General features: G+C 36.5%; 1 protein-coding gene across 1 annotated transcript in view; it reads right to left on the bottom strand.

Annotated features, from left to right (window-relative positions):
• Positions 1-24,584: 24,584 nt before the first annotated feature.
• The window catches only part of RNF217 (ring finger protein 217), a gene marked incomplete at both ends in the record, with an annotated part of 120,984 nt that continues 118,126 nt past the window's right edge, over positions 24,585-27,442 (bottom strand). The window contains 2 exons of the mRNA XM_079716565.1: positions 24,585-24,658; positions 26,049-26,120. Of these exons, the coding sequence (XP_079572691.1) occupies positions 24,585-24,658; positions 26,049-26,120 (146 nt within the window). The remainder of the gene's footprint in view (positions 24,659-26,048; positions 26,121-27,442) is intronic.

The following is a 27,442-nucleotide window of genomic DNA, read 5'->3' as shown; positions in this document are numbered from 1 at the left end:
TCTAGTGGGGTGGTATCAGGATCTCTGGTCTATCATATTATGAGAATTAGAGATTTGAGGTTTTCATTTGCCAAATGTAAATTTACTAATGCAAGGTTTTCTCATTCCTAGTTTTCCTTACTTTCTAATCTTTGAAGAAGCAATAGACTTCACATGTAAGTATTATCCTGTTGATCTAGGATGATCTTATGTATGGGCAGAGTGGACAGGCAACCACTTGGAGCTGTCAATACAGCCTTTTGCCAAAATTTACTCCTGACTCTTGATGATTGACATTCTCCCACTAGGCAGTTTTCTAGATAACTTGAAAGCAGTTGTTAAAAAGCAAACGTGTTCTGACAAATGGTTAATAAACTAATTTATGATCATATATATGGATACCTTAAAAGAGAATTAGGAACCTGTGCTTGATAAGTGTTGACTGGGAAAAGTGAAGATACAGTGCCACCTCTAAGTGACCATCCGGGTGGAATCTCTAGAAAATAGAAGTTAGGAAGGCTGGTCAATAAGACCAGCCACACTGAAATGGTGGGTTAATTCTGGGAATAAGTTGTAGATAAGGTTGGATAAATCAGTGGAACCCAAGGAGAATCTGAAATGCCAAATGGTTCATACTATTAGAGGTCATGTTCTAATTTTCATTTTGAAAAATTAAACCCAAAGTAATAATATTGATTTAAGTTAATATTAACAATTTAATTTTAGACTGTGCCACAATGATAAAATAATCTCTTGCACACACATAAAGTCTCTTTGGAGAGAGGTATTTTCATCCACCTTACAGACAAAGAAGCTGAGTCTTGGGTTGTTTAACTGGCTTAGATCAGACAGCTAACAACTGTGGAGCTGGACTATGAACCCAGATTAAATTCCTCAACCTGTGTTCTTAACACAGTTGCCAGACTGCCTCCAGTTTCTAATTTTCTTTCCCTCCATTCCTGGGAACAGTTAAAAAAATTACAACCACAATTCATTCTGCAATAAGATTAGGGAATATTCAGTGAAAATATAAGTTAAAAAAATTTATTCGATTAAATTCTCCTGAAATAAATGTTGCATAATATCAATGGAAGAATTTGAAAAAAGAAAAAAATTATGTTCACTTTCTCTTAAAAACATTGACTTACCTCTATACCAGGATGCTTCACTTTCTGCATATCCAACGGTATCTGTTACCCAATCACTTGTCTTTTTCAGATGAGGAAGAAAAGGGCTGCTCTATTTAGGAGCTGGGTCAACAGTTTAAAACATTCACTAGAAAAATGAAGAAAATTAACACAATCTGACAAGCTGAAGGAACTCTCAAGCAATGTGACATTTCAAACCAGTTCAGTAAGGAAAATGTGTAATTATTCCCCATAACTGTCAAATGAGTAGAGCAGCTGCTTTAAATGCTAGTTAATAAAATCAATTTGAGAGCAAACAGGATCCATCAAACTGCTTGAATAATTCAATATCCTCTGGAAAAAAGATTTTCCTCCCTTTTTACTGCTCTTAAATATTCAAGAAGTTTTGTTTTCTACTTATGAGATTTTTTTTTTAATTCCACCTCTCTTTATCTCCAACTCACTTTTGCCAAAGCACTACCTTGTACTAACATACATATGTTCACAGTCTGGTTTTGATAACTCATAATGATAAGAGTCACAATTGATTTCTATTTCATAAGCTAAAGTGTTCCACCTACATCTGTCATTTTCAATAAAAGCAGGAAGAAACTTTTGAAGTACACAATATAATTATTGAAATAAAAAGGAAGTAATTTTTCTATAATTTGTTACTGTTGAGCATTTATCATACCTTTTATTCTATCATCATGATTATTTTGTTACTCAGATCTGCCTGCCATTGTACTAATTTCTTGGCATGGGATATTTCTCTATTTTTCTAAGAAGTCTCTCCTTCTGTCAGTTCTTTATGTCTCTTAGGTTTTGTCATTCCTTCCAATAAGCTCCATTACTTTATTTAATGTCTCCTTTTTTTAAGGCATAAATTACTGCTTTCAAATTTGTACTGTCCTAAAATTATTTTTAGCTATTATAGTTTAAAATTCATGACATATGCAGTGATTATGTTACATTTTCTACATGCACTATGGGTGATTCAGCCATAATCTAACTCATTTGGCAGCCTCTAGTTTTTTTTTTTCTTTCAAGTCAGCCACCATACTGTTACTAATGATTCTTCTAAAACACAAATCTAATCATGTTATTACTGTCTTTATAAAAAAAAGAGCTCTCCACAACCCAAGGGCATTTCTTACTTGCGTTGTCTCACAGTAAGACAACATTTAAAAAAATAAACTACTCCAAGATCAAACATGTTAGGAAATCTGCATATTATAATGTCCTCTTAGAGTTTTACAGTGCTGTGACAACCTCTGCAATAACAAACTACTGTGTAATTTGATTTAACTCAGCTTTTCGCAAGCTCGACACCACATACACACACATAAACACTTTTTTTTTACAAGTTCAAAACTCTTTTATTTATTTATTTATTTATTTATTTATTTATTTATTTTTATTTTTTTAATTAAAGATTTTTTTTATTAGTTTCTGCTTTATAACAAAGTGAATCAGTCATACATATACATCTGTTCCCACATCCCTTCCCTCATGCATCTCCCTCCCTCCCACCCTCCCCATCCCACCCCTCCAGGCGGTCACAAAGCACCGAGCTGATCTCCCTGTGCTCTGCGCACATAAACACTTTTGAGGGGTGGTGAGGAGAAATATTTACTAAAATCTCATGGAACTCAATTCTTGGGAAAATGATGACTCTAAAGGAAAGGAGTCCACAGTCTTCCCCACGACCCAGGAAGCCTTCCTTGACGTGGTCACGTCCACCTCTCTCCCTGTACCAGCCAATTACTGACTTGTACTCCGGGGTCTGGCTATTTGTAACCGCTTGCAGTTTCCACCATGAGGCAAGTGCTTCCACAGCTCTCTGCATTTACATGTACTTTAATCTCTGTTGGGAAAATCCTTTGTCCTCTTGTCCATCGAACTAATGTCTCATAATTCTTTGATTCAATTTTTTAAAATTGCTTCCTCTTTTGAAAACTCTCCTAACCCTTCATATAATGAAATCTATTGATATAAAATAAGGTTTCTCAGGTGTTGTATGAGGTATAATTCTGGTTGGTACCCAAAGTACAGTTTTCTATATTAACAGTTATGTATTTGACAAATGTTAAAAACATACTGGTTTAACATTTATCATAATGATAGAAAACTGGTTTTGGAAATATATTGATTTTCCCTTAATAAATAAGTCAAGTTAAATAAAAATATTAAGTAAGTAACAGCTCTTTTGGATTGACAAAATAGCATGTAAATGATAGTTTGAGGAAATACTGATTAAGTTAGCTTAACACTACCAACTGATTCAAAATTGCAGTGCCCAGTAGGAACACCAGAGGTCTCCAAATCATAAGCACTTTAAAACATAAGCATGTAAAAGACCTTATTTCAGTGGCAACAAATCCAATGATGATAATAGCTATCATTTCTTGATTATCTATTTTGTTTTAAGCATTTTGCTAGGCAATTTACATATATAAACTGATTTATTCCTCACGATATCCCTTGAAATGAGCTATTATTATCTCCGTTTTCTAAGTGAGGTTATTTCTGATAGTAACAATGTTTTGTTTCGATTTGATCTTTTGAATTTAACATTGTTCCATGCACTGTGCAGAGGTTTTGATATAGGTCATCTTAGTTATAATTTTCAAGAACCCTGTGAGTTAGGTTATATTGCATTCCTTGTTTATAGATGAAGAAACTGAGGCTTAGTGTGATTAATTAATTTGCCCAAAATTACACGGTAAGGCAGTTTTCGGTGAGACACGTCTGTCTGAAACTAAAGCTTCTGATTTCATGAAGTTAAACAGCTTCTCAAGCATTTCACAACACATCTTTCTCTTCATGTGCATTAAATACATAAGGTTTAGCATATTCATTACATCACTGCTATAACATTGTGGTATTAGGTTAAAGTGTTAAAAGCAATCATCACACAAGGTATAACAATGTTGATACAAGTGTTGGATGTTTATTACAATATTCTTATGTATATTTATCAGAAAAAATAAAGAAGCAAGGGAACGAGCAACTTAAGTAAATTCACCATTGTATACTAAATGCATTTCATAATTTAATAAAGTGACACGTAACAAGGTAAGAATAAATCCTAGCCTAAAGCCATTGTTGTCTACGTGACTCTGGGTCATTTTAGAAATGCAAGAGTTATACACCTTTGTACCAGTACCAAGAGAGTTATCTATTAAAAAAGAGATACAGACCCAACGAGAGACTCCAGAGTAATCACTATAATGATTATGGCTTTAATAACCATGTCTTGGTTCAACAAATATTTATGCTGCTGACAGCATTTCACCAGCAGCTGAAATGCTGAACACTCACCAGAGTGTTCCCCACAAGAAGCTTGTATTTTAAGTTTATACTAAAGTGGAAGCATCATGAAAGAAATTTAAATTATGAAATTTCAAATGCAATAGGAGGGACTTGCCTGGTTAAGAATCCACCTGCCAATGCAGGGGACATGGGTTCGAGCCCTCGTCCACTAAGATCCCCCATGCCGCGGAGCAACTAAGCCCATGTGCCACAACTACTGAGCCTGCATTCTAGAGTCCACAAGCCACAACTACTGAGCCCGTGCACCACAACTACTGAAGCCCGTGTGCCCTAGAGCCCATGCTCTATAGAAGCCACCACAATGAGAAGCCTGCACACTGCAATGAAGGGTAGCCCCCGCTCACCGCAACTAGAGAAAGCCCGCACGCAGCAACGAAGACCCAGTGCAGCCATAAATACATAAATAAATAAATAAATTTATTTTTTAAAAAGTGCAGGAGTAGTCCTACATTAGAATATTTACTCTAGTAATAAATCACTTGGGATAAACATAAATAGAATAGCCCTGGTTCCTGACAGCAAAGATAATCACAGAATTGAAGCATTGGCTTTCGCAGAAGTTTTCCCCTTTTGTATGTTCTGGCCCTCTGAACAAATAGTTTTCTGTGACAAGCTTTGTTACCTTTGGTCACCAGATTGTCCTCTAAATTGGTTGAAGCTTGTGGATCCTAAGTTATAAGTAAGATCTTTCAAACCACAAGAAGTTATAAGCAATATGATGAGTTCAATAGTTTGAATTTAGGCCCCAAATGGCTGTGTTTGAATTTTAAAACACACTTGTTTTTTAAGGGACTTTGAAAGGATTGGAGGGCTACTCGTTTTACGTGGCCCTGTTCTTGAATGTCTGATAAATTTCATGCATATGCTGGTCAGGTCATAACAGATTGTCATATGGCTACTATCTCAGCTAGAGGTCTTTTCTTTCTTCCGCATTTAACCTGTGGGTTGGTAGGTGGTGGCATTAACATTTTGCTCATGCTTTCAAGTTTAGTCCTTCATAGAAAGGCTCCTATGATAGTTTCTATTTTGGAATCAAGATAGTACTATTTTTAAATTTAATTTATTTTTATTATTTCACCAAAATACAATTTACAAATAAGTTAAACCTTTGCCATGTGTGTCTCTGTATAGGCACACACACATATATATGGATACATACATGTAGTAGTCATGTGCTGGCAAACCAACTCTCTGCCCCACTCCCACCAAACAAACAAACAAAAATGCTCTGGTGTGTAGAGACTGCCAATTTCTGTAGTGTAAACACTCACATCTTTGCTGATTTGAAACTACTAACTTGACATTACTGAACATAGAGTCTGGAAGAGATGAACATAATTGATTCTTGAAACCTGATGGAAGCCAGTGTCAAGACATGCGTGCGTGCACATGTGTGTGTGTGTGTGTATCAGAGGCTAGTGTGATTAGCCTAACAAATTGTCTTATTTATCTTCTTTGTTGGTGTATTTATCCCTACAACGCTGCATTGCTACCGCTTATACTCTCACGTCTCCTCAGCCCAGGCTTTTACTTTGGCCGCACAGAGGCAATCAGTTGCTGGCAAAGGTAACCTGGCAGCACCTTCCTCAGATTTCCATCTTGGGAGCTCTCTGCCTCTACTTCACTGGATGTCCTGTGCAGACTTCTGAGCCCTTAAGATTCATGTACATGGAAGTTTGAGGGAGTTATTGTTCCACGGAGCAACCTCAACTAATGGGCATCAGAGCAGGTGGATAAACTTGTCCTCTTCTGTCTTTGGGGTGGGCAATTCTGAGAAACAGATTGCATGGCTCTTCTGAGGGACCTTGAGGATTGATTGAGGTACAGTGCCCACAGAGACAACTGTGCCTTGATAATGCATCCTTAGATAAGCCTACAGTCCTTTCCTGTTTCATTCTCCCAGCTGTTCACTTGGGTTCAATGTTTCTTGGGTTCACATCCCAAATTAAACTATTACCTTCAAGCAAGATCTAATCTTGGGCTCTGCTTTTTTGGAGGGCACAGCCTGAGACTCTAGGCTTATTGCTAAGGCTATATGATGAGAATGACCCGATGAAATGTAATCACCACCAGCAACACCGAATAGGTTATTAGTTAAATTTTTGTCTACAAAACACTTAATTTGCTTTGTCCTTAGTTTAACTTCAAATTAAGATCATTTGGCTTAGACTGTAACTTCTAATTAAAAAAAAGACAGTTATGTGATAAAACCCAAATGGCCTTATAAAAAGGAGAAAATACTTGCAATACAATGGTTTACAAAATTGCCTTGGGCTTCTTCTCTTTAAGGTTTATATGTCGGCAAACTATCAAAGACAAAGAAATATACATTTACTCAGTAAACTATCTATTTCTCCTGCCCACATTCACAAAATATGTGTTCTTATAGTCATATACTAGAAGTAATATGTTTAAGAACACAAAAAATTCTTATGCAGGGATTAAAATGGTTATGGAAACCATTGTCATAATATAATAGCAAAACATGGTGACTATGCTGATTTTCACATCAGTAAGTAAAAAAATTAATAATGAACACAGAAGGTAATTTTAACCTCTACACATTCTGTGTTATAAATTGGGTTATACTATTTTTGGCTTAGGTTTAAAACATTTGAGTATGGTAAGACAGCTATTTTTGATTTATACATTTCTGTGTTTTCCTTCTCTTTCAAATAACCACAAATCAAAACTTAATAGGAGGCATTCTCATTCAAATAAAATGAAAGAAGAAACACTCTAAACACACAACATATCCAAAAGATAAGACATATATAAAACTTAAATTTTCTTTAAATCTTTAATAGAAAGTACCCAAATACACAACCAGATGAGTAATACTATATTTTACCTAAGTTACTTATTTAGAAACAAATAATTTTAATTTTTCCCTATTTTATTGTTTTTTGTTTTGTTTTTCTGTTTTTTGCGGTATGCGGGCCTCTCACTGTTGTGGCCTCTCCCGTTGCGGAGCACAGGCTCTGGAAGCGCAGGCTCAGCAGCCATGGATCACGGGCCCAGCCGCTCCGCGGCATGTGGGATCTTCCCAGACCGGGGCACGAACCTGTGTCCCCTGCATCGGCAGGCAGACTCTTAACCACTGCGCCACCAGGGAAGCCCAATTTTTCCCTATTTTAAAACATAGAACTTGAACACAAAAGAAAGACGTGTATGTAATGAGAATTTAGAAAATACAAAAAAGACTATTAAAAGAAAACCAAAAATCTTATTTGAATGTAAGAATATTTCATTTTCTTTTCTTCCTTTTTTTTGGTGTGTGTATGTAATTAAAATTTTTAAAAACCATTTCTTTGATGTACAATTGACATTAAACTTTTATATTTAAATTTAAAGTGTACAATTGAATGAGCTCCCACATGTGTATAAATCATTACCACAATCAAGTTAATGAACATTTTCCAAAAAGTTTTCTTGTGTCCAATTGTAATCTATCCTCCAATCTCTTTCTTCTCTCTGTCTAGGAGTCCAAGTGCACATGCATGAGAACTTCTGACATTGTCCCCCAGATTCTTAAGATTTTATTCATTTTTCTTCAATCTTTTCCTTTCTGTTCTTCAGATAGAATAATTTTTACTGATCTAGCTTCAAGTTTACTGACTCTTTACTCTGCTATCTCCATTATACTTTTGAACTCATCCAGGGAATTTTTCCAGATATTGCATTTTTCAAGTTTAAAAAATTTCACTTGATTCCATTTTTTTTTTTTTTTTTTTTGCGGTACACGGGCCTCTCACTGTTGTGGCCTCTCCCGTTGCAGAGCACCGGCTCCGGACGTGCAGGCTCAGTGGCCATGGCTCACGGGCCCAGCCGCTCCGCGGCATGTGGGATGTTCCCGGACGTTCGTGCCCCTGCATCGGCAGGCAGACTCTCAACCACTGCGCCACCAGGGAGGCCCTCATTTGATTCTTTTTAATATAGTTTCTATTTCTCTGCTGAGCTTTCCTCTTTTCATTCATTTCTCCTTCTCCACTCTCTCCCCTCCACAACTCCCCTCCGGCCCTGTCTTCTTTCTGTGGTTCTGAAGGCAGGTAAAGGTAACAGAGGGTTCTACTGGAATTTTAGCAGCTGTGTCCTCTACAATCATGCCTTTGGAGCAAAACATTAGAGGTAAACAACAGAGACCATCCCACCATGGGGGTGGCTTCTCCACATTTGATTTTCCACCACAACCTGCCTGTTCTTGTTTATTTTAACCTTTTCTGGTACACGTTTTTTGTTTTTGTTGTACTCACAAGAAAGGGTCAGCTATAGGGGGTTTATACCACCATAGCAGAACAAATGCTCCCCAGAAACATTTATTTTTGTTTTATAAAACAAATTTTAGATGAAATAAAAGCCAAGAGCTAGACTTTTATAATAAAAAATGGCTACCTGTAGTTTTAAACACATTTGTTCAGCCCCAAAGACATTTTGGGGATAAAGACTTGGAGCCTTTCTTGGCTTATTTAATAGTAATAATACCAAGTTAACATAGTTGAAATAAGTTTCAGATGGTTATTGTATTGTACTTGATACTTCCCGGTTCTGCTCCTGGTCCCATGCCTAATGAATTAGATTATTGCAATTTTCCAGGCCTTTATTAATTCATTTGTATAGAAAATAAGCAACAAGAATAGTGTTCTTAAGGGCTCTTAGCAAAGATATGAGAGATGTTTGACACTGTTTCCTAATGACCTGGTAATTGTTTAGCAATGATGTGAAAGTGTTCCAATACAAACCTCTTTCTGCCTCCAGGCTTTAAAAAATGATTCAGCTTTCTCTTCACAATTACTCTTAGTCTAAAACTGAGCAAAGTTTGAATACAAAGTCATGGAAGATAAAAACTGTGGGATCATGCAATCCTTTTTTTAATGCTTTTCATTTAACAAAACACCATCAGCATTCAGTCATATTGTAGATATTTGCTCGTCATTCTGAAGCAACTCCAAGAATAATGGAATGATTCTGAGTGCCTCTGGTGGTTACAGGAAATGTTGCAGTGATGTGTGTGGTGTTTAGCTCACAGATTTCCTCCTCAGAGGACCAAATGTTTCTAGCAATGAGCTAGCAACTTGACTCCAAAAGTTCTTGGAGCAGCCTTTATTCATGCTGCTTGGGACTGGGCTTATGGCCTCCTGGAGTTAATTGCAGCTGCCAGTCTTCCCTGCAAGGCCAGCTGCTTTTTATGGTCAGAGGAGATAAACATAGGCTCAATAGGAGATCTATTTCTGGATGTTGAAAGGGCCTCTGTGCTTCTGGTTGCAGGGGTGTGTGTGTGTGTGGGGGGGGGAATCATCCAACCTCCCTCATGGAATGCCTGGGTGATTTCTCGGGCTGTCCTCATGCAGGCATTTCCTGTACCCAATTGAAATAGTAGATCGGCTAAGAGAAATGAGTGTTAAAGCATCTTACAGTATGCAATGATGTCTAACTTGGCAAGCCAATATGTTAATTCAAGGTTGAATTAATGACCAGGGTAGGAAGTGTATTAATTTGGGGTCACTATTACAACCCAGCGATTGTTAAGGACATTCTCTGGGTCAAGTGTGATTTGCTTGAGGGAAGGGAGATTCCATTCATTGAACACTACTTTGAACCTCCTGCTTGAACAGTATCCACAGTATGTTTATTCCCATTGTGCAGTTGTTAAAGCAAAATTTAACTTTATACAATTGTGAAAGAGGTTTTTAACTGCTGTAGTTTAACTTTATTACATATTACTGTTCATATAATATGTGTGTTAGTGATCTGGTCCCCCCACATTCAAGGAAGGGAACTTGGCTACAGAAAGATGGAACATCTCCTCCAAGGCCAGGCACCCATGAGCAGGCAGTAGAAGCCAGGCCTTTGGACTCAAGTCATGCTGTTTTCACTACCCCAGACCACCTTATTCATGTGATCTAAGTTTCTTGGTTAAGAACGCAAGTCAGGGGCTTCCCTGGTGGCGCAGTGGTTGAGAGTCTGCCTGCCAATGCAGGGGACGCGGGTTCGTGCCCCAGTCCGGGAAGATCCCACATGCCGCGGAGCGGCTGGGCCCGTGAGCCATGGCCGCTTAGCCTGCGTGTCCGGAGCCTGTGCTTCATAACGGGAGAGTGGAATGAGAGGCCTGTGTTAAAAAAAAAAAAAAAGAACGCAAGTCACCTGGAAGTTTATACCGCTTTGAGAACTTCTAGTTGCAAACTAAATGAGTCACAGCTACGAAATGCAGTGTGGCGTATATAGTCAATAACTATGGAATATGTTTGTTAACATATGGTAACTAGACTTACTATGGTGATCACTTTGAAATGTATAGAAGTATGGCATTACTATGTTGAGTAACAGGAACTAACAGTGTTCTAGGCCAATTATACTTCAAAAACAAACAACCTCATAGAAAAAGAGATCAAATTTGTGATCGACAGAGGCAGGGGGTGGCGGGGAGGGGGGATTGGATGAAGTCAGTCAAAAGGTACAGACTTCCAGTTATAAGATAAATAAGCACTAGGGATGTCATGTACAATATGATAAATATAATGAGCACTGCTGCATATTATATATGAAAGTTGTTAAAATCTAAATCTTAAAGTTCTCATCACAAAGAAAAATAGTTTTTTCTATTTTTAAAAATTTTGTATCTATATGAGGTGATGGGTGTTCACTAAACTTATTGTGATAATCATTTCCTGATGTACTGATATGTAAATCAAAACATTATGCTGTACACCTTGAACCTTTGCTTAGCACTGTCTCCACTAGACCAGTGTTGGGGCCTGGCCTTCTCCTAAATGCATATACGCTATATTTCTTATAACATAGGAGGAGCTCAATACATGTTTACCAAAAAAATAATTAACTGAATAAAAAGTATCAAACAGATTTTCAACAAATGATTAAATCAAAGAGAAAATAATTGGCGGTATTCTGTATGCTCGCAGACATGCTGTCTCATTTGATGGGAGCCTCAGCTCTCTATGGTGATTATTCCCTATTTCCCAATGTTCCTTTGTAAAAAAAATTGCAGATGTTAAAAGACTGCTTGGGTAACTTGCCTCGGATTCCCTGGCTAATAAGAGGAGATGGAGAAGCAATCCACTGCTGTGGCTCAAATCTCAGCTCTGTCCCTGACAGGCTGTATGACGGGGCAAGTTATTTAGACTCAGTCAATGCTAACGAATAATGTAACAGTGGTAATTCTAATGTTTGGGGGGAACCAGGACACGCTAATGTAGAGGAAAGAAAATTGGCTTTGGGATTGAAATCAGATGGGGTTTGCAACTGTCTTGACTTCACTTCTTTGGCTCCTTTTAACTATTCTAGCTTCCTTTTTTTTTTTTTTTTTTTTTTTTTTTTTTTTTGCGGTACGTGGGCCTCTCACTGTTGTGGCCTCTCCCGTTGCGGAGCACAGGCTCCGGACGCGCAGGCTCAGCGGCCATGGCTCACGGGCCCAGCCGCTCCGCGGTATGTGGGATCTTCCCGGACGGGGGCACGAACCCACGTCCCCTGCATCGGCAGGCGGACTCTCAACCACTGCGCCACCAGGGAAGCCCTCTAGCTTCTTAAATGTCCCTTTCTTTCCTCTTTCCTTTCCCTTCTCCCTTTCATCCCGTTCTCCTTCTGTTCCTTTTCTTTTGGGTAACGTTTTTTTAATGAGATGTAGAAACTTTATCAGCCAGGTTTATGAGAAGTGATCTGGCAAATGGAAGCTGCGATCAGAACACTGCAGGCAACTGTCTTCTAGCCTCCCCATAAAATTAGTTTAATTTAATTTAAAAATTCACCTCAATTAAAAAACAAACAAAACAACTTTCTTCCTTTAAACATGCAGAAATGGGATGTGTTGCTGGCGCACAGACGTCGCAGCCTCGCTGTCCCTCCCCTTGTGCTCGCGGAGGAGACTCGCTTCTCCCAGAACCCCTGTCCAGAGGAGCGGGCAACAGCGGAGGTGGGCGGGGGGAGGGAGGCGGCGAGCAGCGCCCGGGCCGCAAGCGCCCCACCCCTGTCCCCGCCAGACGCCCGGAGGCAAGGCGGTCACCGCCCGCAGCCAGTCCGACTGCCTTGCTCAGGGCAGCCGGCGGCCTCGTGCGGGGGTTGCTGGGGACCAAGATGCTCGTGGGCACTGGCTCCGCCTCCCCCGAAGGAAGGCTTTTGCAACCCCTGGATCCCAGGACTGTAGTGGTCCTTGAGGCGCCTCCCACTGGACCGGGTGTACCTGGTCCCGGCCTGCGCTGGGAGAGGATGCGCGGAGCGGGTCTCTGAGTGTAAGCTCCTGTCCGGAGACGCCCTTTCTGCTTTGGACAAAGGCAACCCCAATTTGTTTTTGTTGCGGATTGGGGAGAAGGATGTTGAAACTGTGAAATGGTATTTCCCTCTCCCTTCCCTTCCCTCCCCTCCCCTTCCCTCTTCCCTTCCCCTCCCTTCCCTTCCCTCCCCTTCCCTTCCCCCTTCCCTCCCCTTCCCTTCCCCCTTCCCTTCCCCCTTCCCTTCCCCTCCCTTCCCTTCCCTTCCCTTCCCCTCCCTTCCCTCCCCTTCCCTTCCCCCTTCCCTTCCCCCTTCCCTTCCCTTTCCTTCCCCCTTCCCTTCCCCTTTCCCTTCCCTTCCCTTCCCCCTTCCCCTTTCCCCTTCCCTTCCCTTCCTTCCTGCCCTCTCTTTTCTTTTCTCTTTCCTTTTCTTCTCTCTCCCTCCCTTCTTTCCTTTCTTCCTTTCCTTCTTTCTTCCCAAAAGATATCAGAATTTTCCCAGGGGAAGGAACTACCTACTTGCAGTTTGAATGAAGGCTTTGCTGCATGACTTCAAACAGATCACTGAACTTTTGGTATTTTCAGTTTTGTTTCATTTGTAAAACTTATAAAATGGGGATAATATAACACCACAGGGTGGCTGTAAGGATTATCATAACAATACATTTGAACATACTGGATGGACAGAGATCCTGTATGAACACATAACAGGTTCATGTCAAGCGTTATCCATTAAAATAATTTGCCTTTTGGCAAAACACGATGTCTAGGAATGATACCAAGCTAGCATATTCCAGTACTTGTGAGTGATATCAATGAATCATATTGTATGGGCCAATGTGTCCATAATAATAAGAGCTAACGTTTATTGAAAGCTTGTTAAGATCAAGGCACTATTTTAAGTGCTTTACATGGTGTTTTTAAAACTCAGTGAACCCTCACAGCTCACTTGGAGGCATGTGCTGCCCTCCCCATTACAGAAGAGAAAACTGAGCCACAGAGAAGTTAAGTGACTTGGCCAAGGTTACACACCCTGCAGGAGGCAGAGTTGGGGTTTGAATACAGCAGCCTAGCCACCCAGCTATGGTCTTAACCTCTTTGCAAACCTACCTCAATTGCGATCTGAGGATTAAAACCTGGCCTATTGTAAGTTTCATTTCTAATAATCTAGTTATTTTATATTAAGTTCCTAATAGTACCTTGTCTAACACCCATATGAAGTGATACAATATTTTTATCATCCCTTCCTAGTCAATAACCCGCACCCCTAAGGTAAATAGTGTTGTGACTCTGTCACCATCGATTAGTTTTATCATCATATAAATATATCCCCTTTTGTGTCTGGCTTCATTTGCTCAACAGGTCTGTGAGATTCAACCATATTTTTGTGCACTGCTCTGTAGATTTTTAAGAAATTATTATTTTTTCATTGTTGTTGCTCTGTAGTATTCCATGGTATAAGTCTACCCCAGTATACTTATCCACATTACTCTTGATGGGAATCCTTATACATGTCCTTTGGTCAACAAATGCCCTTGTTTCCCTAATTATAGATCTAGGGAAAGAATTGCTAGGTTAAAGAGAAGGCATATATATTTAGCTCTAATGGTTTACTGGTTTCTACTTTCCCCACTCCTGTCCAGCCTCTTTTGTCTAAAGAGCAGTCACCACCCTAAGCCAAATTCTTAATTTCACAGTATTTGCTTCTTTATCACACCCCATGCAGAATGATCGTCACTGTTCTGTGCGCTTTCCTCAAAACATGCCACAGCAACACAACACAATCCACCTTCCAAAATACACACTCATGAATTTCTATGCATTCCTGCTTCTCCATTCTTAGAATCTAGCGCAGAAATGACTTCGATAACTTTCCAAATTTACTTATGTACATGTAATTTTGGCACTGCCAAATTTTATCTTTTAATTTCTTTAAATTCCAAATCTATTGGAAAAAACCTCAAGAGTCTTCTCTTTTAAAAACTTTTATTAGGCATTGCTAGATGACGCTGCACGATGTCTTGCACACATCATGTGAGTAAACAGCACTCCACAGGAATCCATACAACAGTTCATACAGTGACAATCAAAGTAGTTGATTCCCATTATAGTTTGCATCCAAGTAGAGTGAATGTCGTTACACCCTTCCATGAGATCTGATCTCACAATTAAGATTACCCTTCCATTCTAAAACAATCAACCAAAAACATACAAAAAAAAAAAAAAAATAGAAGCCCAACCACAACAAAAAGCCATAGGGGTGTTACTGAAAGTCCAAAATTGGACTCCAAAATTTCACAAAGTATCAATCTTTTGAAAGACTAGCCCCTAAATTTTAGGGTAGCCCCTAAAAGTTGTGTGATCTGACACTTGGGTTGCTTTTACCGCCAGCAGCAAGTGAGATTGTATTTATGAAGAAAGTTCATTACACTGATATATATCCACTGAAAATTCTTGAGGTAATAGATTTTTAAATCTCATTCCTTAAAAAAAAAAATCTGTTAATTTCCATGTCCTGTCCAGCAGGACATATCTGTTGGCAGGAAGATTCTTTTCCTCTTTTTTTCTTTGTCAAATATTTACACATATTTGCGTATACAACCTGTGTCTTTGTCTTTTCTAAGCACACGATTTATCTAATTATTCACTATACATTCATCAGGAAAAGTTGAATTACTTACTATAGTACATAAAGAATACAACAAAACCAGCTTTTTGTATAACACAAAAGGCAAAGACCAAGAAGAGCAAGATAATATATTGTACAAAATGTCTTGATGTCGATAAAGCCCACTGTGAGTTTATAACTCTATGTAAATAGCAAACACCATCATTCTTCAGCATCTGTGTGGAAGTAGATTACAGACGAAATATTACCAAAGACAAGTGGTAGTGAACTGGTCGAATTCCTGAAGTACCATATAATTACTTTTATTTTTAATGTTTTTTTGTAAAGTAATTTTGCCCTAATTGGAGCTATAGATAAAGACTGATAACCATTCCAACTCCTGTTTTAAACTTTCATAATCAGCATTCTTTTTGGTGGTTTAAAAATACATTTCAATTATAATGGCTTCAATTTATGGTGTTTAAGATCCTTTTTAAAATACTTTAGCTTAAAAATGAACAATGAATTTAAGGAAAATATATTGGCTAACCTGCTGTTCTAGAGATAATACAGTGAATGAAAGTAGCAAATGCAGCCTATATATATATATATTCCTAGAGATACACTGTCTCATCAGCACTTTAAATAGAAGAACAAAAGAACACTCACAAAAAATATATGGCTCTTTAGATAAGAAATAAAGTCAAGTGAAAAAAATAAGGCACTAAGAACATATATAAATGTTTTATATTCTCATCACACAAAGCACCGTATGGAAGGTTAAAGGGACTATACATTAGTGCTATTGGAAAATGGTAATAAACCCAGTTTCCCTGACTTTTATTCACTAATTTCTTCTTTTCTTATAAGTGATTAATGTATAAACACTAAAATGGTGGGGGGAAATTATATATTCTGCTAAAAGCACAATTCATGGAACCAACAGCATGAAATAATCATTTGGAGATAAGAAGCAGATTGCTCTAAAAATGTAAGAAATTTAGGTCTTAAATACTCCTGATTTTTCAACATTTTCATCACAAAAGAATTTGCTTCCTTTCCAGTTTTCTTTTAGGAATTTCTACAAAAGAGTATTAATATTTTCTATTTTCTTATTTTATTTCTACATGCCTCTTTCTTAAAATATATTCATAATGATTTCCTCCACATAGTTTTATGAATACCAAAGTTAACAGTATGACTAATGAAATGTAGACAAAGTTAAAAAGTAAAATTATATAAATACTTTCAATGTCATTGAAAATGTAAAGAAAATCTCTTTTCAACCAGGCTCCTATATAAATATGAAAGTAGTATGACATTATTTGGAAAATGGCTACAAGTTTTACAGAACAGGAAAAACGTGTAATGTAATGAAACTATGGAAAAGATCTAGTACAAACTACTAGTGAAAGTCATTCATCTTAAAATTAAGAAATTCTTCTCATTTGCTATTGTTTGTGAGGATGTAATTATTGATAAAATGGGATATATTCTGGTAATTCAAACAGGAGGTAACAATTATTCTTTAGAACTACAATTTCTAAATATACAGTAATGACAGCATAAACACCCAAATGTTTTTCTTTTTAGCATTTTACATTCTTTGAGTAAAAGGAGAATGTGAATACAGTAATTTAATAGGCCCACAATTTTGCAATATATATATATACATATAAATAAATTTGTTTCATGAATATATCTTATAATCAATTTTGTTTACCATAGAAACAAAACAACTAACTGTTGTGGCTTCTTAATAAATAATGTGTTGTTATGTTATGTTAAAATGTGTTAACCTAACAACATTTTTATGCCACTGTTTTTGTGTTCCTTCTACACAGAACTATTTCTATGTTCTCTCGGAATTTACTACTTATTAAATAATAATTTCTTTCATAAGCAACATATATATATCATATATATATATACCAATTAGTGTTCTAGGTTTCATACAAAATATAAGGTTGGTTCACCTTTTTCAAGACCATCTACAGAATTTAAATTATGATGAAAATGATCGAATAACAAAATTAAGCTGTTGCCACGTGGAATTAAAAAAATAGGTCTTAGGCAGACGTAGAGAATGGACATGAGGACACAGGGAGGGGGAAGGGTAAGCTGGGACAAAGTGAGAAAGTGGCATGGACATATATACACTACCACATGTAAAATAGATAGCTAGTAGGAAGCAGCCACATAGCACAGGGAGATTAGCTCAGTGCTTTGTGTCTACCTAGAGGGGTGGGATAGGGAAGGTGGGAGGGAGACGCAAGAGGGAAGAGGTATGGTGATATATGTATATGTATAGCTGATTCACTTTGTTATAAAGCAGAAACTAACACACCATTGTAAAGCAATTATACTGCAATAAAGATGTTAAAAAAATAGGTCTTAGAGAAAGGGTTTGTAATCAGCTGATAAAGTCATACTTTATCTAGAATTTTCTTTATCAAGGAACATAAAGCATGCTAATTTTGTTTAAACTGAAAAAAATTCAGATATTTCTATCAAATATTTAGACAGTATTTACTCAAGGGAAACAATAAAGTTATATTTGGACATAGAGGAAGTAATATATTAATGAAAAAATATTATTTTTAAGAACTTGACTGGATTATTGACATGATTTCTCCAGCTGGGGCATGAGGTGAACACCTAACTTTATAGGGAACTGATGACCGATGTAGTCTGCCAGCTACAAGGAAAAATCTGAAGTAACATCATCTCAGCAATTTGAGGGGATTTTTAACACCCAAGTTTGACTATCCCTTGAATTTTTCCATATCATGTAATAAACCTATGCTAAATATATCTTGAGTGTGGCTTATATCTAAATCATATCAATGAAAAAGTTGAACATTTGCAAATGATGCATGGTTTCTCTAGAACAGGGCTGATATTAGTTACGTGCAATACCATCCACTTTAGATTATCAGGAAGTCTAATAACATTCCCAGAATTAAGAATCCACAGTCAAGTACAAATGCGACAATATTATAAATCCAGCCCTAAGTCCAAGCTGTGGTACTTTTTGTTGAAACAAAGACCCCCAAACCACACATTTGGTCATTTTGGATGAATCAAGGATGATCTGGGGTCAGACTGGATGAATGTCCACACATGCTTTCTGTCCAACTAATAGGCAAACACAATATTGACCTTATAATAATCATGAAACAATTTCTGAAGCTTGGTTTCAGAGTATTTCTAGGCTCTCTGATTCAAATAACGTCTCATTCATTTTACTTCTTGTCAGAGGGCTGGGCAGGGTTCTCCAACTCCTATCAGGAAGAGGGACGTGTTCCAAGTATTCCTGAGATGTTTTAACTTACAGATAAAGGAAGACAAGGTATATTATGTTTACTACCAGGGCCAAATTCTGGAGTCCTTTCAGTTTGAATTTCATTAGAGTCAAAAAAGTTAATGGTGAGAGAATTTATCCCACCCTTCGTCAAGATGGGAAGGGGACTGTAGAGGGAAAAAGAAAGATAACTAGGAAATCTAAAAAGAAAACAGAAACTTGATGTTGAAGTATGTGAGTATCACTTCACAAGCAGGGAAGAAAGTCATTTAACATGATGGAACAGAGTGACAAAAATGTGGGATAGACCTGAAAAACAAACAAACAAAATTTCTATGCTAATAAGTCTGTGTAATCTAAGTAATGCAGTAAGTAAATATACCTAATGAAATTTCTTTTATAAGCTAAAAGGAAGTGTCCAAAAAAAAGGCAGTAGTAATTTTTTATGTTTTCTTTTAAATTTATTGCCTTTTAAGTTCATATTGTTATTCTCAAAATAGTCACTTCTTTAGTCAAAAAAGAATATAGTTTATAATATACATAATTACATGCTGCTAAAATTGGCACTATGTATGAGAAAATGTAAGGTATGTGATATATGAAGACTTCAGCTAATGCCCCAAATAGACAATTACAAGTCTCACACTTCTGTGACCCTCTGCTTCTTGGATTTTGATAAAGTGACTACAGTCCAGCCTCAGAACAGTGATATACAATAAAAGCCCCACACAACAGTTGGCCAAGAAAGGAGTATTAGTTCTACCCTCTAAACCAGAGTTACAAAGGAATGCCTTTCTCTTATAAAGGTTTGCATTGAAAAGGTAGCATTTCACAATCTTGAATACTCCCCAAATTTGGAACTCTGATTTTGTTCAGACCATAGTTTAATGCCTCTATAAAATTATTTCAGTTTTATTAAAGTAATAATTATAGATATTCATATTAAAATGGGACTTGCAACTTATTTTCCAGAGGAGGAAATTGTCATAATTAAAACACAATGATTTGAAAAACAAAATATGCTCAAACTGGCTGTTGATGGTAGTTTTAATTTACTGTGTTACTAATCAGTGGAATTTCTTTATAGATTTCATGAAAAATAAAAATGCAGCTAAAACTTTCAGTAGAAACTAACAATATTTTAAACAAACATTCCAACTAGGTTATTAGGTAACATGTATTAATTACTTGCTACGTTTGAGCTCCTAATACCAATTTCTAGGATTACTATAATTTCAGAAACTTGGCTACATCTTTTCCAGGTATGTTTTACTTGTTTTAAATTTCCAGCTTCTGATTCCACCCCCCCTCTCTGCCCCCCTGCCAAATTTAAAGAGGTGACATATGTTTGCTAATACTGTTATTCTACTGTCTCCATCAAAATACTGCAATTAGTTTCCCCAACTCTGTCAAATTGCTTAAATGGCACAAGTATTTTGAAGTGCATTATTGGATCTTAAGGCTATATTTATATTAAGCATTAACACAAAACAATAAAGTTGACCACAGGAAAGATTACTTTCAATAGTTGGGATAGATTTCAGCCACAAATATGAAAGGTTAAGCATACAATCCAATGGGAAGACTCACATTAAGGCATATATGCAGCCTGCATATAAAATTCAAATATAAAATGGCATTTGCCATGAATTTTTATTTTGGTACTTAATGAAGTATACCAATGGATATTATTTAGGCCACTAACTTTTTATAATTATGAATTTAATAGAGCTCATAAAAGTCTAGTGTTAAAAACAACTGCATTGTTTAACAAGTGAGAAACCAGATCCATTTGGTGGCATGTGTACTCAATTTGACAAAGGTCTGGAAGGAATGCTAGTGCTTTGCACGTGCCTGAGTGAGTTTTTAACCCACTCCTTTCTCTCCTCCTCTTTTCTAGTGTAGAGGAGCTGGTTAGAATCTCAAAGGAGTGTAGAAAAATGAGGTTGATTGTTCGGGGACTGGAAGAGTATTTTGAAGGTCCTTTAGGGGATCCACGGGCCATGTATTTAGGTGATAGGATTGAAGGATAAAGACTACCTGTGGCTTTGGGACTCAGGAAATGGTGGGTGACACAAGACAGGGAATTTCCTGAGAGGCACCACTGAATCCTGATATCACAGCAAGCAAAGTACAATTAAAGATACCAGGTTGTAACCCGACCAGTGTTTATCTTTGATTGTTTTCCAGTCTGTTCTACCTTTAGGATACAATAGCACTTATCAGAAAATCAAGGTGGTGGCAACAGAATGTTGTTTGTGCCAAAAGGTTTGACCCCTCTTTTCTTAACTTCACATACAGGAGTTCTTAGGGAAATGCTGGGATTCATTGTAAAATAAAGGTTTCATGTTATTCCAAGTTTAGGAGCATCCCAACAAACCACCAAACCTCACATACAGTCAAAATTATTTTTCTGTGGAGAATGTTGTCATTCATAATTACCAGCATGTTGCTTCCTACTTTTCACAATGGCATAATTAAGTTCCTCTGTGGAGCAACATGCATGAACATGGATAGTGTTTTAAAAAACGTGACAAACATGATCACTTTGGCTATTTCATTTAAATCCCTCAAGTTTTAAAACTAGGCAATCCAAATGTCAATGCATCTTTCTCACATTATCTTATAGACATCTCACTGCATTTTATTTTTATTGGAATAAGATGAATTTTCTTCTGTAAGTGTTGGCAAGATATTTATTTGGCTAATCAAGCATGGGGGAGGGGGAAGTTATCCTGCAAAAGATGCTTTTCTTTAAAAATTATGCACTTTTACACAAGTCTTTCTCCAAGAAAAGGGCCTTAAATATATTATCTCTATGATCTCATTCATTGAAAATGCATTAAAATTTTATTACTAATATAAAAACCAAATTTAAAAACTTATGAAAATGTTCACACAGTGACAAAAATATATGTAAAGGATCTTCACTAATGCTTTGTAACAGAGAAGTGAAAACAATCTTGATGTTCATTCAATAGGAGACTGATTAAATAAAGTATAGCCCCACAATGGAATATGTAGTAATTGACAAAAGAATAAGGTACATCTATTTAAACTCTTATGGAAATAGTCACAGGACAGTAAGCATATTATTATTATTTATACAAAATGAATACATACACAGATACACACACACACACGCATACTTATTTGTATATTTATAGATAGTATCTGGAAAGACACATACCAAACTATTAACAGTGGTTACCCCTAGAAAATAAGGGGTGGGGAAAAGCAGAGGAATTTGTATTTTATAATTCAATATAGTTTGATTTTTTTAAAAGGAGCATATATTAAATTTACAATGAAAACATATGAAAAAATGACAAGCCTTGGATAAAAAGATATTCATCTTACATGCATGCTGCTTTTGTTAAAGTCGTTTTTAGAATTTACCCCAAAAGGTGCGATTGTTTTACCTTCAAGTTAGCACTAACATATAAATAATCTTTTATGTTTCTTCTCCCTTTTTAAGATCTTAATGATATTTAGCAAAAAAATTCACAAATAACTACTTTATGTCACTAGCAGGGAAAGGCCTGATATATACCAACTTTGAAAGCGAAAAATGCATATGTTAATTTTTTAAAATCTATGCAATAGAAAAATGAAAATCCTGTGCAGCACTGTGCACACTATCGCGAGTGCTGATGAAAGAGCCTTCACTGATAACAAACGCCGCTCTGTAAGTGGAAAATTGGAACATTTCCAAATAATATAAAAATATCTCCAAAAGATAAATTATTCGAAGAAAGGAATAAAAATCCCTGAGTAGGCCAAAGACAACAGATACAATAACCTAAGAAAATAGATTATCCAGGACCAGAGAGTATATTATTTAGCTAGATGGTATATATGTATTCACATACAGCTATGTATATGTCTAAGTATATATACATACACATATCATACAGAAACACATCCACTAGATTTAGAATACATCATATTCACACATCGTCAAACTAACACCCAAGTCTAGGAAAGGACAATTTACAAAAATTAAGCACTTTTATAACAGAATTACATGGATTTAGGGCTAGAAATTCCCGTTCTCTCAGTTTTAATACTAGAGCAAGTAGAATAGGCACTCAATAAATATCTGTTGGATGGATAGATGGTTGGATGAATTGAAAGATGAATTTGTGAAACTAGATTCTTCTTGTATCATGTTATGCTTTAGAAATATGCTATTCCAGGCCATAAATGGCACACCCTCCTCTAACTGGAAATAGACTAGTCCAGCAGTATAGCTTTTCTGAGTGTTACTCAGAAAGAATGGAAGTGCTGGCTTGTTATCTATGAAAGCAAACTTCACTATTACGGACTTTCCAGATCAAATAAAAATGATAAATGTTCTTATACTCTGGAGCCCAACAAGACAAACTATCCATGTTAATGCATGTTTTATCACATAATCTATTTCAATTCAGAAAAGGTTGTTGAAAAATAAATGCTACATCTACGCCAATAGCTAATGTTAAGGATCTGGAGACAAGTGGAAACTTTAAGCTTCTTAGAGGTCTTTAATTCCCTTCTGCTGATGAACATTCGTGATGAAAACAAACAAAAAAAAGTTTAGTTACTTGTCCTTTTCTTATTTTTAAAGATTTCTCAGCTTGGTAAAACATCCTGAAAATATTTTTTTCATTTTTTTTTGTTTCCTCCTCCAAAAGCAGTTTATATTTTAGATAAACCCATGAACACAAAAAGTTTTGTTTTAAATCACCCCTCCATAAGAAAATACTAACACATTATTATGCATTTGAGCAATAAACATAAGAAAAATCCTTCAAAAACAGTATTTGTTTTTATGAAAAACTTGAGAAGTAAAAGAGAGAGAGAGAGAGGGAAAGGAGAGGTGAGAGGGTGGGGTTTTAAACAATATCATATGCTTAACCTAAAGCATAATTATTGTAATCACAAGTTCGTTAAAAAATTAGCAGAATAGGGATATGTTTAAAGGCCTCAGCAGTTCTCTCTACAGCACACTTATTTAAATTAATTATAGAGTGAAGCAAGTATGCCAACATATAAGAAATCTGAAAAAGAAGACAGAACAGGTCTTGAGAATTTCCTAGAAGCAGCCTATTAGTTTTATCAGTTTATAAAGTTTGATAATCCTTGAGGTGACACTGCACAAATTTCTGTGTGTGTGTGTGGGGCAGAGAGAGAGAGAGAGAGAAAGAGAGAGCAAGAAATAGAAAGGGTCAACATCAAAATAGCCTGTTGTGTACGTTGACTTTAATTCAGTACATTACCAAATTATGCCCACAAAGGAACAATCATTTTAAAATATGTCTATGAAAATGTGGAAAAATAGTGTAGGCATGGAACTTGACAAGTACAAGGTATTGGACCTAGTTTTAATACAGATATGAATATATACACACACATTCACACCCCTACACGTATACACTTCAGTAACTATGATTCTTCTCATTCGTTTAGTTTCATTAGTTCCCTTTTGGGCATTGAGATTTTTAACAATTATAGCATCTGAAGGATGAAGGAATTATACTGCTTGGGTCACGGATGAAAATTGGTGCATATGGTGAGCCTTCATCTTCTGAAAAGTGGCCTTGCTTGTTGGTACAGGTGGGACCTTCAGTTATTCACACCAAGTCTCAGAAGAGGGCATGGAGGGAGATTCAGGTACAAAGACAGTCCAAGCAATGCTCAGGAGATGCATGCTCAGACAGTTCTGAGGATAACTGGTTCTAATTAAAATACTTTCTTCCAAGAACCATTAAGAAGATCAGAGTTATGATATAGATGTTTATAGTCTATGAAAGTGACCATTTTGTAAAAGCAGCAATCTGTATAAGGAAAGGACAGGATACCATGCCGGGAATGCACCGGAGCTAGAGGCATTGTGGCCTGCAGAGAACACAGGAGAAGAGATGGCAAAAGGGTCCTCTTGGCGGTTTTCAAGAAGTGACCCTCAGACAGGTGTATAATTCTGTGTAGCTCCTACCCGGACCAGCGTAGTCAGATGAAATCATCTGCATTTACCAGTGCATTCCTGTCCGTGATCGTTTTCTCTGTTTTTTACAAAGGCAATAGATAGGAAATACAAATAAACCTGGGGATTAAAAAAAGAAAGATTAAAGCTAATTAAGAGGACAGGCTTTTAGTATCATAGATCTGAAAATTTTCTATTTTCAAATTTTTATTTTGCAAGCTATAAATAATCATTATTTAGTAATACATGAAAATGAAAAGTGGGAAGATACCTATGCTATGAAATGTACTTAGTTCTTCAAGATTTCATTCTTTATTGTTTTTCTTCAGCTCCTTCTCCCCCTTTTAATAAAGTCTGTGACACCAGTTTGGATATGAATGTTTTTTATCAAAATATCAAAACTTAGGTTTAAGTCTTCTTTATTATCCCTAGTCATATCACTTGCACACTGATATTCATGCTTCGGTTTCAGGCCATATAGCATGTTACTTAAGAAAATGGGCAGTGGAGCAAATGTCAGCTTTGATTCCCAGTTCTACCACTTGTGAGGTCCTAGTAAAGCCTTAATTTCCTCAACTGTAAAATGCAGATAATAACAGTATCTACTTCATAAAGCCTCATTCATTGTAAGAACTTAAATGTTAGTTACCTTATAATTCTATCTGTCCTGCTCATGCAAATTACTTGCTAAACAGAACTTTACATATAAAAATCAATTTATTTAGGAAAAAAGAGAAATCCCATCTACTATGTGGAACAATCATCAAAGCAGCCTTTAGCTCTAGTGTTTAATTTTAAATCCTCTACAGCAATGGTTCTCAAAGTGTGATCCTTGGACTGTCCGCATCAGCATCACCTAACTTTTTAGAACTAGGCCCCTACACTGAATCAGAAACTCTGAGTAGGAACCAGGAACCTGTTTTTTAACCAGCCCTCAAGGTTCTTATAAAGCACTCCAGAGTCTGAGAACCACTGCTCGAAAATACATATTTTAATATACTTGTATGAATAAAACTATATTTATCACTGATACATTTTCTATTTGTTAGTGCTCAAGTATATGTTGGGTACGTGTTCCTATACACATCAAAAGTATCTTTTTGACCCAGGGAACCCTTTTACTAGAACTAACCAAAGACCCAAAGGTGTAACAGAGCCTCTTTTCTTCAATGTTCCAACCTGAACTCAGAATTGGAAAATCTGGGTTCTCGTCTACTGCAATCTTTTGCTAAAATACTAGTTACATTAACTTTTGTATTAAAGGGGGATTAATAATGCTTTATAAGAAACATGAATCAAAGTGTTCACGGACTGAGAAAGTGTCACACAAATACACCCTGTACGAAACACGTTCCTCTGAATCTGTAAATCATGTGCTGATTGCTTATTTAGAGCAAGCATGGAACAGGTACCATCTACACTTAATACTGACTCATTATTACATTTACACTCATATTCTCTCTGTGGCACTCAGAGAATTCTCATCTCAGATACATTAAGTATTTCTTACCGATTACAACTGCTATGGCCCCTAGTGCTAATCCCAAGACCAGAATTAGAGGTGCAATGAATAATTTTCCAGCTGGAAAACAAAAGGCAAACCATTTAGAGAGTCTTAAACTGAAACTAAAAACAATTTCAGCAATGCTTTTTAATATCACAATGATTGCTATTTTTTAAGGAGTCATTAAAATTAAGGCAATATTTCTCTAAGGAAATGTATCAGGTGTAGAACAAATACACATATGTAAGTTCAGTAACTTCACTCAAGTCCTGGGCACATGTGTCATACATCGCATAAATCATCCTTTACAACCAAGAAAATTCCAAAGCTACTGGTTCACTTTATTCCATCAGGACCATTCATCTTTGTGTTTTTCCTTTAGATCTCTTCCATTTTAAATTTTTAAAATTCTGAAAGATTAAGAAAGGAGTGAACATTCTGAGCCGGCAGGAGAAAATCTAATTAGCTCACAAAATGGAGAGCTAGTAGGTGCTACAGAGGGCTGTGCCCAAGTCTACATCTGCAAATGTGATTTATTTATTTCCTGGGTCCAAAATAAACTAACTATATGAACACCTAATACACTGAATTACAAATGGGATGTTTCAATACCATTGTTAGAGAAAATTACCAATAAACATACAATATATTGAAGGTTTTTCAAATGAATCATTTTAACAAACTTAGAAAGGAAGCACTTATAAGGATGCCAAATGGCTTCAACCAGCACTTTTTTTTCTAAATGAATAACTGAGCAGTGATTACAATAAACTCTAGTTATAGCACAGAGTTCACAACTGGAATTCTACTAGCGTTAAAAGGCACTAGCACAAAAATAGAGGCTAGTAGTTAATATCTTGTCATTCCACAGTAATCTTGATATTAAGACATGTGACACAGCAATAGCTGTACAACCCAAACACAACAAGAGAAGAGGAAGGAATGGAGGGACTTTGCAGTCGACTCCCTTAGCTGTTGAAAATAAAGCAGAAACACCATTCTATAAATAAGGACAGTAATTTGGAATAACCAATTACATTAAAAAACAGAAACATAATGCAGCCATTTGTTGGAAATTTGTCAGAAAAATATTGACTTCTTTATTCTTAAGAAAGGGGCTTTGGAACCACAGAAAAAGCATATATAAAAAATACAGTTTTTAATATCTAATTTTGAAAAAACTGCCATTCAATTGACACAATGTCTAACCATGGGGTTTACTTACATTTTTCACCAATGACACACTCAACCAAGTAATACTAAATCACATTGAACAATTACATTTTGTACATTCTTAAAGCTACACTTGAGTTTATACTATATTGATTTGCATATTGTAAAAGAATCTGGTTTTTTTCCTACACATGTAGCTCAGTGTGCTCATTCATGTTTCCTTTTTA

The sequence above is a fragment of the Hyperoodon ampullatus genome (assembly GCF_949752795.1).
Source record: "Hyperoodon ampullatus genome assembly, chromosome: 12".
Classification (NCBI taxonomy): Eukaryota; Metazoa; Chordata; class Mammalia; order Artiodactyla; family Ziphiidae; genus Hyperoodon; species Hyperoodon ampullatus.
This window is presented reverse-complemented; position numbering and strand designations above follow the sequence as displayed.